Genomic DNA, 17,011 nt, shown 5'->3' on the forward strand with positions numbered 1-17,011 from the left:
AGTCACGCAGGCGGCTGCCTATGGAACTCAAGGCATTTTATTCAAACGTCTCGGTTCCTTCTACATTTGCATGTTCTGGGTGCCAGCTGGTAAACGAGCATGAATTTTAATACGACAGAAACTGCCGTTCGGCTCCAAACCACCGTCTGGGCCTCAGACTTTATTTTTAACCCGGGAGTGACAGCGGCCACCTGGCCACACAGTGACAGGCCGATCACCCCGCTCCCGCGGCCTCCCCTGAGCAGCCTCGCCTCCGAGAAGCTGACTGTGAGGCTGTGTTTTCCTTTTGTATGCTGGCGGAGGAAAGCCGCCGGAAGGGCCGTCACCCGGCCTGACAGTTTTCCCACCGCGTGAAGACTGGCTGACAAAGGCCAAAACTGAAAATGTCAGTGAGAACAAACAGTATTTCAAAAGAGCCTTGTGCAGTTCCCTCCTTGCTGTCCTCCTCCCTCATCAGCCAGGCATTGTGTGAGCTGCTGAAGGACACCCCCAAAAGGAATGAATCAGGCAAAAACACGCGCTCTCCAGGCCCCTCAGGACTGCTGCTTTTAATGCACCTACGCGCTAATGACACAAAAAGAGAAGCAACTGATGGAGGCTTCTGTCTTATCGAAGCTCCCTTTCTTGCTTCTTTTAGTATTTTCCGAGGCGAGGAAGATCATACAGAAGTTTCACAGTTCTCTCATCATCTTATTTTGTAAATCATCAGACACCGCTTCCTGGTGGTTAGAACCTGCTTCCTGCTCGGAAAGGAGAAAGCGGTTGTTGTCGATTCAGCTCAGCAGCACCAGCCGAGTGTTTGTCCTTCTATGGCCCTTGTTTTGGAGCGCTTCTCCCCTTTAGAGCCGATGCTTGCTCTAATGACCTGGAAGGATCCCAGGTCCACAGCAAAGTGGTTTGGAGTGGTTTGGGTTTCAGTGCTATGCAGACCGGAGATGGGATTCCAGCTCTGCCATTGGCTGACTTGGGGAAATTAATTTTTCTGAGCTTCTGTTTCTTTGCCTATAAATAACACATACACACATTCATACATTCACTGCTTGGCATTCGTGGAAGATGGGGTTCCACAGGACCACAGAGGTCCTGGGGACTCAAGGACATTGCAGTAACAGGCCTCCCCTCCCCTGGCTATCAGCTCAGAACTGAGGAACAAAGCAGCTGAGATTCAGGAAATCAACTACAGGTTCTAGATACAAGTGCTCACTTCCTGGGGCAACTCATTTTTCTGAGCTTCAGTTTTCTCACTGATTCATAAGCAAGATCTTCTGACTTTCTTTGGACCTGCCCCATTGAGGGATAGAGTCAGTGAAAGCCAGTTCTGTCTGAATCCAGAGCTGGCTTCTAACTACCAACATGGTGCCCGGCCTGGCCCGTGGTCCGCCATATGGTAGGCCCAGCAGAAACGTCAGTGAGCTTCTTTGTCAGCCAAGGACTGCACATGAGGCTCGAGGACATGGTCAGGAGAAATCACACTCCTCCAGGACAGTTTCAATGACATCACCTTTCCATGTTGGAGTTCACTGGAGTGCCAACTAGGGATGATAACATAGCCCCAGAAAAAGAAGGAATTTTCTAGTAATGGTTTAGAAGGCTTGTGAGATGGTTTCACAGAATCAGGTAGAAGCAGATAATTCTTCAGCTCCTTATTGAGATTTTAGATTCATGTCTGCAAAATTCACAAGAGCCCTTGGATTAAATCATGCTTTAGCCAGTTGGTAGCCATTAGGCTTCGTTTTAAATGCCATTAACTCTTGGGAGCCAACCACTGATCTTGGCTCTATCTGTCAATATGTGGAAGGTGTGTTTTGTAGGAAATTTTAAGGAGCCATTTATTCATTCAGTAAATGTTTATTGAACATCTACTGTCCATCACACTATTTTAAGAATTAGAGAAACCAAATAAACAGGTAAAGGGTCCTTGCTTTTCTTGGAGCTTCTATGACAGGAAGGGCAGATGGATAATAACTGAATGCACAAATAAATAAACAAGTTGTTGTGGGGACACCAAAGAAGGGTGAGTGAGAGAGATGCGTGGGTTGGGTAACAATGTTCAGGGAAGACCTCTAAGAGGGAGTGATGTGGAGCCAAAACACAAAACGTGATGATCTGAGAATAGAACATTCTAGACAGAGGGCATGGTAGATAATGTGTTCTAAGGTGGCAAAGTGCTCAGAATGTCCGAAGGAACTGAAGGCAAGTTTATGCCTGGAGCACAGTGAGCTGCTGAGGGTTCAAGAGGGAGATAGGAGCCAGCTCCTGTAGGTCTTGTCAGCCATGAAGAGGACATTTATTCTGGGTGCAACCAGAAGCATTAGAGGTTACAAGTAAGGGAGGGATAGCACATGATTGTGGGAAAATGCTCATGGTATAAGATAAAGTAGAAAAAAGGATGCCCAAATCTAAAACTGTACATTTAGTACTGTTTTAACTATATAAGTACAGAAGTATACACACACACACACACATTCAGAAAACTGAAAGAAGTAAAACAAAATGTTTCAAGTATTGGCAGTAGTAATAACCTCGTTTTCCTTCATTATTTCCCTGAATTTTGTCAGTTTTCTACAAGTTGTATTACTTTAGGAATCAGAAAAAAGTCATATGCTTTTAAAAAACTTGTTTATAGGGATGCCTGGGTGGCTCAGTCAGTTAAATGTCTGCCTTTAACTCAGGTCATGATCCCAGTGTCCTAGGATCAAGCCCCACATGGGGGCTCTCTGCTCTGTAGAAGTCTCCTTCTCCCTCTCCCTCTGTCTGCCAATCCCCCTGCTTGTGCGGTCACTCTCTTTCTCTCTCTCTCTGTTAAAGAAATAAACAAAATCTTAAAAATTGTTTGTAGAGCACCCAATGGAGACAATGCCAGAGTGATGCTCCTTTACTGTGTCTTAGCTCAGAGTTGAGCTTAGTGTGTAGTGCTTTGGAATGCTGGAGTGAATGTTGAAGGCTCTGGCCAATGGAGATGTTCTGTTTTGTTCTTTTCTTTTCTTTTTTTAAAGATTTATTTATTTATACCTTTTAAAAAATTAACATACACTGTATTATTAGCCCCAGGGGCTGTTTTTGTTTTTAATGAATTTACCATCAGACAGACTTCTTAATCCTTCCCAAATAAGTTATGCAAAAGCATGTACCATTTCTGTTTCATCCCACAGATTTGAATATAACCTGCCGATATGCGGGTGTGTTCCACGTGGAGAAGAACGGTCGTTACAGCATCTCCAGGACGGAGGCTCCTGACCTCTGCAAGGCTTTCAACAGCAGCCTGCCCACCATGGACCAGATGGAGAAAGCCCTGAAAGTCGGGTTTGAGACCTGCAGGTAGGAGGAGAAAAGCCATGGGTGGGGCATTGGGGGCGGGGCCTAGGCCTCGGAGGCTCCTCCCTGACAGCTGATGGATGGTTGCCTGAAGGGTGGGCCCCACCTATCAATTTGGCCAAGTCAACCTGGAACCTGTAGGACAACAGGAATTTAAAGCCAGCTAAAGACACGTTTGTGAATCATAGTGGGGTTGCCCAGAGGAGGCCATTAAGGGTCAGCAGCTGGAATCCTCTTGCCTAAAGTGCTTCCACAGCGCTCTCCCAGCTTTGAAGCAGCGTGCAATATCATTGTCGGAACCACAAGAAAACATAAACCAAATAACAGTGTTTAAAATAAATATGTGCCTGGTGGAGTCTTGGCTGAGCAGACTTGGCTCAAAGCAGCGTTTTCGAACAACTCCCTCTCTCTGTCTCTCTGTCTGTGTTTGTTTCTCTTCTGTGTTTCTCTGGCTTGACCAGAAATAAAAGGACATGAAAATTATTAAGATGTGTTATTCTAAGTGAGAGGGAAGTGGTCAGAGGGACCCAGGAGACCTCCTAAGAGACCTTGCATGGGACATCACAGAGCTCCCTGGACCCCAGTTCATGCCATGCTGCTCAGGGCACTCACAGCAGGCAGCGGCCCTGTGTGTTTGAATTTCCTCTGACCCTGTGGTGAGCGGGAGACACCAAGAGCTAGTAGTGGTGACAGCCACGGCAAAGTGGTTTGGTTGGTTTGTTTTCACTAGAAGAGCTCTGGGTAATCCGAGCAACTGCTCTGAAGTTTCCAGCCTGCTGGCAGCTCCCCCCTGTTTTTGCAATGTAATGTCATTAGATAAAGTGGTTCCCCTTCCTCTTAAACATACACACACACATGCAAACACAGGCTGCTCTTTCTTTCTTTCTTTCTTTCTTTTTTTTTTTAAAGATTTTATTTATTTATTTGACAGACAGAGATTACAAGTAGGCAGAGAGGCAGAGAGAGGGAGGAGGAAGCAGGCTCCCTGCTGAGCAGAGAGCCCGATGTGGGGCTCGATCCCAGGACTCTGAGATCATGACCTGAGCCTAAGGCAGAGGCTTAACCCACTGAGCCACCCAGGCGCCCCACAGGCTGCTCTTTCAAAGTCAAGTCGGGGAAGGCTTTATTCAGACCATGAAATGTAATGTCAACATGCCTACCCTGGCCCTTGCTTGCAGAGGACGCACACACGTCAGGAGTGGCAGCGGGGTCTCTCTGCCTGAAAACGGAAAGAAAAATCTTTACTCCCACACGGCACTGAGAAGGTAGCCACTAGCCCCATGTGGCAATTTGCACTAAATGACAAAATTCAGCATTGGTTCACTGTTGACATTTGGTTGCTCCGCAAGCCCCAGGTGATGAGCGGCTGCCAGATTGGAGGGCGTAGATTCTAGACAGAACATTTCCATTCCTGTAGAACGTTCTACTCAGCGGTACTGCTCTGAAAAAAAGGGCCGACGTGCATGCACATCCGCGTGCGTTCAGAGCTAGGTCTGGGAGAACCCGAGAGCAGCAGAGGGAGAAGCTCTGTCCGCCGCTCCCAACGCGGGCCAGGGAGCAGATCCGTGCATCCCCTTCCCAAGGCTAATTGCTTAAATATGGCCCTGACTCGGCCAGTAGTCTAAGAAAGTAGACTTACTAGACTGAATTTGGGTTGTGAAATACAGACAAGACGTACTTAGGAAACACAGAAATGTTCCCATCTGCTGAAAGCAAGGGGAGTTCTTCAGACTCCCACGGGCTAAGCTCCGTGCACTTAGAGGTGGGACACGCCCTGCTGTCCACTTGTCCACGTCCCCTCTATCCTTGGACTGCACCTGGCATTGATCTGATTTCTGCACTTCATGGATGAAGCAACTGAAGCTTGCAGACATGCCAGAGCTCCCGCAGGGCATGTCGCTTGCACCAGGAGGGGTCCAGAGGCTAATCCCGCTTCATCTGAGCCCAGGGCAAGAATTTCATGATCCTCCCGAGGGACTGAGGGCGAGGAGGAGACAGAAGCATGATGCATGGATTTGCTCAGCGTTTCCTTCCTCCCTGTGAACAGCAACTTGCTGGGGCAGTATATACACATATATAAATTTTAATATCCCAACTCACGTGTGGTGGGACATCGACAAGCGGCAGTTGGCTCGTGGTGGCAACAACTCGGGCATAACTTAAAAAGGGAATGTAGATTCTAGAATGTCAGTGTGACACAGATCTCCCAGTGTGATGCAGGCGGGGTAGGGAGTAGGCTCACCAAAGACTGTTGCCATAAAAAAAGAAAGAAAGGAAGGAAGGAAGGAAGGAAGGAAGGAAAGAAAGAAAGAAAGAAAGAAAGAAAGAAAGAAAGAAAGAAAGAAAGAAAGAAAGAAAGAAAGAAAGGAAAAGAAAAACGGTGCCAAAGAAATCTATCGTTCCACCCATAGCGGGCATTAAGTGTTGCAAAACACATTTCCATAATTTCACTCAGGGGGCTGTGAATCAGATCTCTGCCAGAAGACCGGTGGCTGAGGCTTGTAGGCCTGGGGAAAACCCTAGCAGCCACTCTCTTCTGTCTGCCCCACCCTGATTAGTAGCATTTCCCAGATAGATGGAAACTTATTAACATTTAATTGCTCTCTCTCTCTCCCCACCAATCTAAGGAGTCTTTGGAGAAACCAGTCTGTCCTTTCAGAGGAGGAATTAGTCATGGGAGCTACAGTTGCGACACGGACCTGATGAGTTCCCTGTGCTTAGAAATTTCAAACTCACAGCCATTTCCGTGGGTCTTGCAGGATGATGAATTGTGAACTGTTACCTCTGGTAGCAAAGATTAAAAAGGCTCTCTGCCATGCATTTTAGCCAGCATTGCATTTTCAGAAACTTGCTGGTCCTCTAAACAAACTTTAGCTTGCTCCTCTCTACCGTACCCCTGCCACCAACCCCTTCACCGCACATATCTTATTTTTGGAGGCATTTTACATTCAGGAGACATGGTGCAGTGAGTGAGTACTTAGCTTCCGAGATGCGGACTGAAGAGGTTGGGCGCTCTCTGTTGTATCCCACAGGGCCTCAGGCTCCATCATGCTCCCAGAAACATCTTGGTGAGGGCAGAGGGGGCTTACACACTTCGCCGACTGAGCTGCCTCTGGAAAATTCCTGAGCTAAATGAGGCACCGCTATCTACTTACTTAATCACTATTACTCCCATTTTAATGACAGTCAATTTACTTCCACTGGTAATGAAATTATGCCTGCGATGCTCATGAAGAAAATATACTGTGTTTCTAGCGTATAAACAAGGCTTCGTGTTTATAGTAATGGAGTCAGGAGGGAGGGAATCACAGGGAAAGGTGACACAAAAAAGGAAGAGTAGAGGATGGGAAATAGGCAGGTCGGACCTGTGTGGACTGAAAGGAAGAGCCACCTAGCCCTAGCTTCTGGGAACTGGTCGTCTGATGTATTTTCTGGAAAATGTGAGGGCGATAGAGAGCCAGAGTGGATCTCACCTCAGTGACTCAGGCTTCCCTCCGCATGTTCAAACTGACTTGACACTGCTGCCCACATCATTTATTTGAAACCAGTTTTCTTCTCCTGGAGCACCTGGCTGCCTCGGTCAGTAGAGTGTGCGACTCTTGATCTCGGGGTTGTAAGTTTGAGCCTCACGTTGGGTATAGAGATTATTTAAATAAAACTTTTTTATTTTTAAAAAGCCAGTTTTTTCTTCCATGAATTTTTTTTTTCTTTTAAAGCTCTTTACAGAGCTCTAAATAAAATCACCTTTCCTCCCTCAGTGTTGATCCCTTTCCTTCTCTCTCTCAGCTCTTGTTTCTGGATTTCATGTAACCAGTTGTTCAAACCTGTATGATCCCCAGAGGTGAACCTAATGACCCCGGGTGCTGTGTGAGATGTCATCTGATGGCATGTCACACAGTCCCCACCACAGCCTCACAGGGGGGATAACCTCTCGCTTTCATTTTGCAGGTACGGGTTCATAGAAGGGCATGTGGTGATCCCCCGTATCCACCCTAACTCCATCTGTGCGGCCAACAACACAGGGGTGTACATCCTCACATCCAACACCTCCCAGTATGACACGTACTGCTTCAATGCTTCAGGTTGGTTCCAAGGGGATGGTCTTTGCATCTGGGGTGGCCTTGGACACGCATCAGTCTTGGCTTAAGTAGGGAATCATGCAGCTTCCATTCACATAACAGATGCTCACTGAATATCTCCACAGCTGCAGCAGAGACAGGCTTCCTCTCTCTGGAGTGCTTACTTGCAAGGCAGGGAGGCCAACAGGAAAGAGAGAAAGAGTCAATACCTCATACGAAGTCAGAAAGTGATGAGTGCTATAAAAAAGAAAGCCAAAGAAGAAGCTTCTGAGCGCTAGGGAAGCTTTTCTCTGAGAAGGTGGCCGGCGAGGCAGCCTGTGAGGAGGTCCATTTGAGAGAGAGCCCCAACCGGTGTCAGGGAGAACAGCCATGGGCAGAGAGGACAGCAGTGCCAAGCCAGGCATGGAGGAGCACTGCGACTTATTCTGAGGACACCGAGGAGGCCAGGGTGGATAAAGCCCAGTGATCAGAAGCGGGAATGCCGAGGAATGACGACGTCAGAGACGTGAGCAGGACCCGGGTCCCATAGGGCCTTGTAGGCCATGGTAGAGAGTGTGGATTTTATTCTCAGTGGGATGGGAAGTCACTGCAAGGTTTTGAATCAGGAAGTGACATGAACCTAATGATGGTATTGGGGTACAAGCCAAGTGGCTTGGCTTAGAAGTATTTATTCTATGTTGGGCCTGGAGAGAAAGCTGGGAGGATATACAGTAGGCCTTTGACCTTCTTGAGTTTCCTTTCCCAACAATTGAGAGCCTTGACAACCAGAGAACAAGAAAACCAAGTTAAGATGTGTGTGCTTGGCTATAGGCCAGGCCCCTGCAGAGGACTTGTTTCCAACCACTGCCCTAGAAACTCATGTTTATTAGTCTAATTCAGGCTCTAGCAGAATTCAAGAATTCTCCACGTTGTGTATCTTCAGGGTCTCTTGAGAAGGGTCAGACACACAAATGTCAAGCTTTTGAATGCCAACAATCAAATGTTGTTTGACTACTTCCTTCTCAAACTGGGGCTTCTGTTCCTCAGGAAGGTCTGAGATTGTGTGAAGGGAAGATGGAACCACGAGGTAAATTGGACACATCTTCCTGGCATATCTATTTTCCTTAGAGATGGGAAGGAGGGTATTAAATTAGCTGAAAAGTGGTTAAAGAATGTTGTATGAGACAAACACAGATGTTATTCGGTGATGACTTAAGGCATTATTTGCATGAGAAAAACACAGATATCACATGTGGGAGAGTATGAAATCTGCACGGGGTTTTCAGTGCAAGTGGAGGCATCAAAGTAATTGCGAGATTACGTCAGTAGCTTTCGGCTATGCCGGCCACCCACTGTGGCATGAGAAGTAGGGATGGAAGTGGGAAGTAGGAAGAGAAATCTAGAGATGAAGAGAAAGAGAAAGTTTCAGGGTTGATAGTTGAAATGGTGTGTTTTGAAGCCAATACATTATGTCAAATATAGGCAAGTCCCTAAACCTCTGGGGGGAAGCTCACAACAAAGAGAAGAAAACTGTAGATTATTTCTTAGTCCCTGGTATATGAGCAAGGAATGCAAATGGAATTTAGCCAAAAAGAGGAGAGTCCCCATGAGGCAAAATGGTACATGGCCCCCATCCGTTTCCCATACCCATATACCCAGAATGTCTGTTCTAAGGACACGATATTGAGGAAGACCACATGCAAATAAAGGAGAAGTAGACATAGAGCAGCATGTGGTTTCAATAGCTTATCTTAGTGCCAGAGGTCAGAGGGGGTATTTGGGAAGTCTTTGTGTTTTATAGGAAGGGGCTGGTCTCATGAGACTGGGCTAGTGTGGGACGCACACTTGAGAGTGTCTGGGTACTACCCCTTTCTTCCCCCACTGAATCTTGCTGAGGGCATGGATACAATAAATTATGTTGTTGTGAATCCACATTGTCTCCCCTCTTTTAAAAGTTAGTATCGCTTCCTGGAAAGAACTTTAACTCCAAAAACTAGAAGCTCCCACCGTTTTACCGGGAATGGCAACCATGTGGACAAGTTACTACTGAGACTTGTCTCCCTACCTCTTAGTTTTCCCTGCAGGGTTGGGTCTAGCCTCAGAGAAGGAAGTGAATCCTCCTGATTAACTGTCCTCTTCTTTGCAGGGAGGTGTTAAAGCAGCTGAAAAGCTTGATAATTTCTGCGGGGGGTGTGTTCATACCCAAATGGCTGTCTTAAAGTAGTTTAAGGAGAAGATTTTTACCTTTTCTTTTATCCAAGTTTACTTAATGGAGATAAACTGCTTTTATAAGTTTTTCTTTAAGTCTTAAAAAGAGTACTTTTGGATCAATTATATGCAGTCAGGGCTCTGCTGGGGAAGTAGGGTGAGAAAGAACCAGTGGCCATATTTCTTGTCTTGGGAGGTAATCATTTCTTTTGAAATGATGAAACAAAAGAATAAAGAAGCTGGAGAAGAGTGTTTATCTAAGGATAAATAAATTCTGAATGTCTTGGTGATGAGAGAGGTGCTAAGCGAACTATGGATCTGGATAACCTTCTGTTCCAGGCAGAGCATCCCATCCGAAAGGTCCAACTGAGAGTTGCAGGCAGGTGGTCAAGACCCAATGATGTGACCCCCTCCAAATCCTTTTGGTCTACAAGGACCAAAGCCAGCACAATCTTAGCAGATAGGTTCCATATGCTTACAGTTTCAGCAGTAACAGGTGGTTTATAGATGAAAATAAGGCAGACCCTGGAAAGGCCCCATGATTTTTATTTTGATTGCCTCATGTCTCAGGCCCAGCACGAGCCTGGTGACTTCTGTGTTAAGAGCCCAGAGAACTGGCTTGAACTAGTTCATTTTTGGAGTTTGCCTCCAGTAAAATGCCTCATTCTTTTTTGAAGGTGGAATTTAGGAGAAGATGTTACATTCATTTGTCTACTCATTTGCTCATTTACTCGACAAATATTTATTGGATACCTAGAATACACAGGCATTGAGGAAGATGTCTTTCTATCTGGCACTGAGTCACTGGCTAGACTGAGTAATTAACATTGCTTCCGGCTATTTTGGGGCAATGGAGTTACAATTTAGAGGTGCAGCCCACCAGGAAGCCCACCCCAGAGTCTTTCTAACAATTCCTTAGGCTCAGGAAAAGCTCACCAGGCCCTATGCTCCCAGCAGTGCTGTGTTCATTAAACATTAAATCATTAAAATAAAAGATTGTCAGTGAGGCCCTGCTGTCTGACATGGGAGCCTGAATATATTAATTGCACAATTGGGTCACCATTCATCATATTGTTCTTGCCAGGTTTGGTGTTCTTTTTAAAAGTTAAGGGGAACTGGAGCATGAAGAAGTTCCATTTGAACAAAGGCTCTAATGATTTCCAAAACTGTCTTAGTGTTTTTTACATTGTATCCCATTCTATTACAACCTAACCCTTAGAAATTTCTTCTCAGGGCACTACTGTTGCCTGAATTCAGGGAAAGTGGTTCCACCCCTGCCACGAATAAGTCATAATCCAAGGCCTGTTTTGGGGCCTGTGCAACATAAAGTATCAGAAGCTTCTCATGGATCAGGCAGGTTTCTGGTGGTGTTACCAAGCAGACAGTGTAGATACTCTTCACGATCTCCCAGGGAGGCAGGCTATCTGCCCTGCTTTTCAAATGAGGAAATTATTGGGAACAGTTTTTGAAAACTGTAAAAATCTAAAGAAATATTAATTGTTATTGTCGTCCATGACCTTGTGAATTCCTTAAAAGTAGAAACAGGAACATGTTCATCTTTTTTGCTCCTTTTTAAAAAATCCGTCTCATGAGTAATGCTTAAAATGAATAAGTGAACTGATATATCTTAAACTTTTTAAAACAGAATTTCTTATGGCATTTCCATTCATGGTTCATCTAAACATTTCTTGACCTGTTCATCACTGTAGACCATTTTGGGGAGGTGGTTAACATCATAGGTATGTTTCCTGGAAGCATGGGCCTGTGGGAATCATATCGGAACTTCCTCTTTCATTCATTCGACAAATATTTGTCGAGTGTCTTTCTGACCCCATCACACATAAATGTTCTGGCCAAGATGAATAAGGTCACTATTCATCCCTACTCAACTTCTATAGCTCTTTGGAGGTGAGGGGGTTGGGTAGCAGGGGTTAGGGGTTGAGAGATGCCATGAACAGCCATCATGTAAAATGAACAAGATAGTGTGAGGTAGCAGTAAGTCAGAAGGAGAACTGTAAGAAAAGATGTGATGGTGATATGTGTGGGGGATTGGTAAGGGGCTGGTTGAGATTGGTTGGTGAGGAGAGGGCTTACTGAGGAGGTGACTTTCTCTGAGACTCTCTTCTGGGATGTCTTTTACTTAGCCTTTGCAAGAATGGCTTTTCTTAAGACCTGGTTTTCTCCAGGTGAATAAATAAAGCTGCCGGTTGTTTTCACAATGAGTCAAAGAAATAGGCAGGTCAAGGGACATGCCCTTTACCTGTAGGAAAGATGCTTCTGGGACCTGGGAAGCAACAAAGCCCTGTTTTGTTGAACTTATGTTTCTGTCCAATGTTATGAGGACCTCGTGATTTATGGCAGAACACCTAAAATGCTTGTGGTAACAGCCTTCCTTGTGATAGCCGTCTGCCGACCTGCCTCCATCCATCCATCCATCCATCCATCCATCCATTCATTCATCCATTCATTCATCCATCCCTTTCTCCCTTCCTCTTTGACAAGAAGCAACAATAAGAGAAATCAGTCTAAGAAATAAGTTGCCATCTTGCGCACAGACACAGGAGTGCATGCACATACACGCACACACACGGTACAAAAGTTATCCACAAATGGATCCATTCTCCCTGCAACAGCAAAGCCAGTTGAAAGCTCTCTGAGTGTTTAGATCTCAATACAAGGTCTAGTTACCAAATAGAGCTTTAATAAAACCCCATGCTGACTAATACAAGTGGACATCAGTTTTGCTCCTATGTTTTTAAAGTTCTCATGGTTTTTCTCTTTGCTGCTCCACAGCTCCACCTGAAGAAGATTGTACATCGGTCACACACATGCCCAATGCCTTTGAAGGACCAATTACCATAAGTATGTATCTCTTCTGACTTCAGTGGGGTGTTCCCATTCTTGGGAAGGGAATCAGGTGTACTTTCTGTGTTTCATACTTGAGTAGAAGAGCAGTCATTTCCCCAAGGCGAGGGACATTGGGTGTGATTCACTGTCCCTTCCCCTTTTCCTGCAGTGGCTTGAAACTGCTATTCCGTTGACCCCAACACATTGTTCCTCAAACTGCAGTCATTTGAAAACCTCTTTCATCTTTTTTGGGCACCTCTGTGTACACAGCACAATCATTTACTTGATATTTTTCACTTAATTGGCCTATTCTTTTCCGCTTTAAATAAGTTTATTTAAAAAAAAAAAAAAAAGCCTGCAGCGGTGCCTGGGTGGCACAGTTGGTTGAGTGTCTGACTCTTGATTTCAGCTCAGGTCATGATCTCAGGGTTGTGGGATCGAGCCCTATGTCAGGCTCCATGATCACCGGGGAGTCTGCTTGGGATTCTTTCTCCTTCTCTGCCCCTATTGCTCATGCTCTCTCTCTCTCTCTCTCTCTCTCTCTCAAATAAATAAATCTTCAAAAAACAGAACAAAATAAAATAAACCAACAATCCCCTACAAATGGAGAACAAAACCCCCAGTCATAAGCAGAGGGTATCCTTAAAAATACACTTACATGTAGGAAAAATTAAACAGTCTTCTTAAACTCTAGCTGCTTGAAGTTTCTGAGTCTGAGCCATGTTCTCCCTCATGGAGAGGGATTAATAAGGGCGAGGGGGAGATGCATTCCAGCCCCCTAAATTTTCTGTTTGATTATTTGTGTACTGGAAGAGAATTCTATTTTAATTCTAATTCTAATTTAATTCTAATTCTAATTCTGATTTCAACATTACTTATACTGCATCCACCTGATGATCCCATCCATCTTGATGATCCCAAGATGTAGGCGTCTGGCACTATATGAGAATAAAAATCTCAACCAAAATTTTCAAAGAGGTCAACTTATTAACCCTGATCTTATGGCCTCTGCACCTCACCTTTTTTGAGAAGTATCATAGTGTTGAGGAGGCTTGACTTCTGCCTCCTAAGAGACAGACCCCTTACTATGCAAGGGAACAGAGGTGGCAGGCAACAGAAGGATGAGAATCATCCTGGCCACGCAAATCCAGCCCCATACTGTTAGGCCAAAAATTGTCCCCGACCCGTGCCTCATGGAAAGGGAGGCTCAAAGTTCAGATGTGCTGTCTCAGTCAGGCTTGGTTTGAGTCCTAGTCCCTTGCCACCTGGGTGATCTCAAAGGAATGACTTTGTCTCTCTGAGCCTCAGTTTTCTCATCTGGATAATGGAAAACCTGTGAGATTTGAAATGAAAATGAAGAAAAATAGTATGTCCAATGCATGTCAGGACCATAGTCATGTTCAATAACTTCCCATTTCCTTGGTCCCCACCAATACCTTTCAAAGTATAGATCTGTACAAATTTGGTCATATATTTTTTTATTTTTTATTTTTTTTAAATTTATTTATTTTCAGCATAACAGTATCATTATTTTTTCACCACACCCAGTGCTCCATGCAATCCGTGCCTTCTATAATACCCAGCACCTGGTACCCCGACCTCCCACACCCCCAGCCACTTCAAACCCCTCAGATTGTTTTTCAGAGTCCATAGTCTCTCATGATTCACCTCCCATTCCAATTTACCCCAACCCCCTTCTCTCTTTAATTCAGATCTACATCTGAAGAGATTATCAGGATGTTTTGAGACTTTGCAATTTTTTTTTAAGATTTATTTATTTATTTGAGAGAGAGAAAGAGAGTAAGCAATGGGAGGGACAGAGGGAAAGAGTCTCAAGCAGAACCCTCTAACCCCCGCCACTGAGCACAGAGCCCACGTGGGGCTCGATCTCATGACCCTGAGATCATGATCTGAGCCAAAACTGACTGAGCCACATAGGCACTCTTGCAATATTTTCTAATGTATGTATTACTAATAGTTCCACTTGGGCAAGCCAGATAGGTAAACAAAAGGAACATTTAGTCCAGTGCAATATAGCAGAGGATAATTTTAGCTAAATGCACACTTGTACAGTGAGTGGCCCAGACTTGAAGGCAGCACATCCTCTCAGGGAGGAGCAAAGAATGAATTTGCTTTGCTTTTCCTTCACCTGTCCATTCTAGACATTTCCTTGTTTAAATCAAAGATTCTGATCTTTATATACCTCCGTGCCTCTTAATTTCAAGACCGAATCTCACGGAAGATGGGCGGAGGCTCAGTCATCATTTAGGCATGCTGATTTCTTAGCCAGAGTAGGGGTTCACGTAGACTGACAAAATTTGCTCCTTAGAAGAAAAGCCTCTTTCTTCATGGATGTGCAAATATATATTTCTTGTTGAGACTGCTAACCTCTTCATGTCCTACTTCCAATCCTTTCTGGAAGTAGATGGAATTAACAGCAACAGATTTTATATGTACTTGGAAGGGAGAAAAGGAACCAGTGGGAGAACTATAGTTTATTGAGACCAACTCGATATAGGATCCTGTGCTAAGCACTTCACATACCACGTATCATATAGGGCTCTGAGCAAAAGGGATTAGCATCCTCATTTTACCAATGACAAAACCGAAGCTCAGTACCAGCTTTGTCTAAGGGCACACATAGCTGGGATTCAAATATGGGGACTTCCAAACACACCCTCATGCCCCCTCCCCATTTCTAGCGGGTGCAGGTGGGCAGGGGAGGACTTTCTTAGAGCATCCCCTGCTCCCTGCCCCCCTGCCACTAGATACGTAGTTAGGTGTTGTTTTGCTTGATAATGAAGAAAAATAGCTTTGAAGTCGCTGTCTTATGTGATAACCCACGGTCTTTCCTATACTCAGCAAACGTCAGCTGCCAAGTTCTGAAAGTGCCTTCTCTTTCCCCCAGCCATTGTCAACCGCGATGGCACCCGCTACAGCCAGACGGGGGAATACAGAACGAACCCTGAAGACATCAACCCCAGCACCCCCGCTGACGATGACGTGAGCAGTGGCTCCTCCAGCGAGAGGAGCACTTCGGGAGGCTACATCTTCCACACCCTCCTTCCAACTGTGTACCCGACCCAGGACCAAGACAGTACCGGGGTGTCTGACAACCCAGAGAATACCCCCATTACCAGTAAGGAGAATGAATCACTGTACTTTCCCGTGGTGATTTGTTTACAAAACCGTCTCTGAGCTTCCTGGGTGATCAGCATTCCCTTGTGTGTTGATTGTCTCCTGTCTCTAGAAGTTGGGGACACTATTTGGGGAAGAGGGATATTATGGTAACCAGTGCCCTGTAGTCCTTGCCTGCTACTGTTTACAGTGGTTTTTTTTTTTTGTTTTGTTTTGCTTTGTTTTGTTTTGTTTCCATCTACTCCTCTGGTTTGCTTACCTCAGGGTAAGAAGCACCATACTGGAAGATTTTTTAGAAGACTTTCTTGTTCTTTTGTCCCAGGGATGTGGTGACAATTCAAGCACGCTACAGAAGCTGTTTTTACTTTTACATGTTTCCTTCTTGTTCTTTTCCACCTTTGGATAAGATTGTTCTCATAAAGTTGGGATCCTAACAGATGCATACCCTCCCATTTGCTTTTTTCATCTTAACTCTACATTTTTATGTTTTAACTTGATTTATGCAGTATTATTGACGGTGCGATATTCTGTCCTATTCATCCATGATTTACTAAACAATTCCTTTGGTTTCAGTCTAAGGAAGCGTATCTAAAGGAGTTACCTGATCACACTCAACCCACTTAAAAGTTGTCTCCTTGCAGCCTCTAGGGGAAAGCTGTTAATACTTGCTTGGTAACATGGATAATTCATTACTTGGGGACTGCGGGAGTGGAAATATGGCAACATTGCATTCGATTTCTTTGGGGTTTTGCCCTTTGTGCTCCACTGTCCTTGGAAAGTGTTTGCATCTCCCTCTGGCCTCCTTCTTTGCTTTTCACTTGGCTTTTTCCCTGTGGTTTAAAACGGGTTTCCAGATTGGCTGCATTCCTTCTGTGGAGGATTATTCGAACTGAAGTAGGGCATCCGCGTGTTGGGCAGCTTTCCTCTTACGGTGTGGATTTTCTTTTGTCCAGGCTCTTGCTCTTTTGGGGCAGGTCTCTACTCTCCCAAGGGTGTGGCCGACATTCACTGGTTTGGGAATGCGCCGCGTAGGGCCTTTTTCTGTGCCTTGTCACCCAGAACTCAGGGCGACCTTCAGAGCACTATAATTTAGCCAAAGGCTACTTGCTCTACAGTGTTTTAAATTTCTATGAGCAGCTTGCTAAGGGTGGGGGAGCAGTACCAATGGGCCCAAAGTCTGGTCATTCTCTGCAGATCCTTTGAAACATTTTCAGGAAGCAGACGTTCTCAAATGGCTGATGCCTTCCCAGACTACTGGTGCTCTGGAGATTGGGTCCCCTCGTTGCCTATGGTCCCACAGACAACCTTTCTGGAGAGGAGCTTCTGCAAACCCAGTAGGCCCTGTTGCTGAGGGCTGGCTGCCCCTGAGTTCCCTGTCCTGTGAAAGTAACCATGCAGAAGGCTCCTATCATCAAAGCATGCAATTTTGTCAGATGTTGGCAAAC

General features: G+C 45.2%; 1 protein-coding gene and 1 long non-coding RNA gene across 18 annotated transcripts in view; one reads left to right on the plus strand and one right to left on the minus strand.

The window, feature by feature from the left end:
- CD44 (CD44 molecule (Indian blood group)) overlaps nt 1-17,011 on the plus strand; it is an 84,830-nt gene that overhangs the window by 31,332 nt on the left and 36,487 nt on the right. For all 17 annotated transcript variants that reach the window (XM_032360222.1, XM_032360221.1, XM_032360232.1 and 14 more), the window contains exons 2-5: nt 3,153-3,318; nt 7,264-7,397; nt 12,375-12,443; nt 15,337-15,567. In XM_032360222.1, the coding sequence (XP_032216113.1) occupies nt 3,153-3,318; nt 7,264-7,397; nt 12,375-12,443; nt 15,337-15,567 (600 nt within the window). The remainder of the gene's footprint in view (nt 1-3,152; nt 3,319-7,263; nt 7,398-12,374; nt 12,444-15,336; nt 15,568-17,011) is intronic.
- Nucleotides 4,351-5,480, minus strand: LOC116600125. The gene is made up of 3 exons (XR_004289509.1): nt 5,416-5,480; nt 5,133-5,292; nt 4,351-4,534 (listed from the first exon to the last, which is right to left on the minus strand). It is a non-coding gene; the product is annotated as an uncharacterized LOC116600125 (long non-coding RNA).

Source organism: Mustela erminea, chromosome 9, assembly GCF_009829155.1.
Source record: "Mustela erminea isolate mMusErm1 chromosome 9, mMusErm1.Pri, whole genome shotgun sequence".
NCBI lineage: Eukaryota > Metazoa > Chordata > Mammalia > Carnivora > Mustelidae > Mustela > Mustela erminea.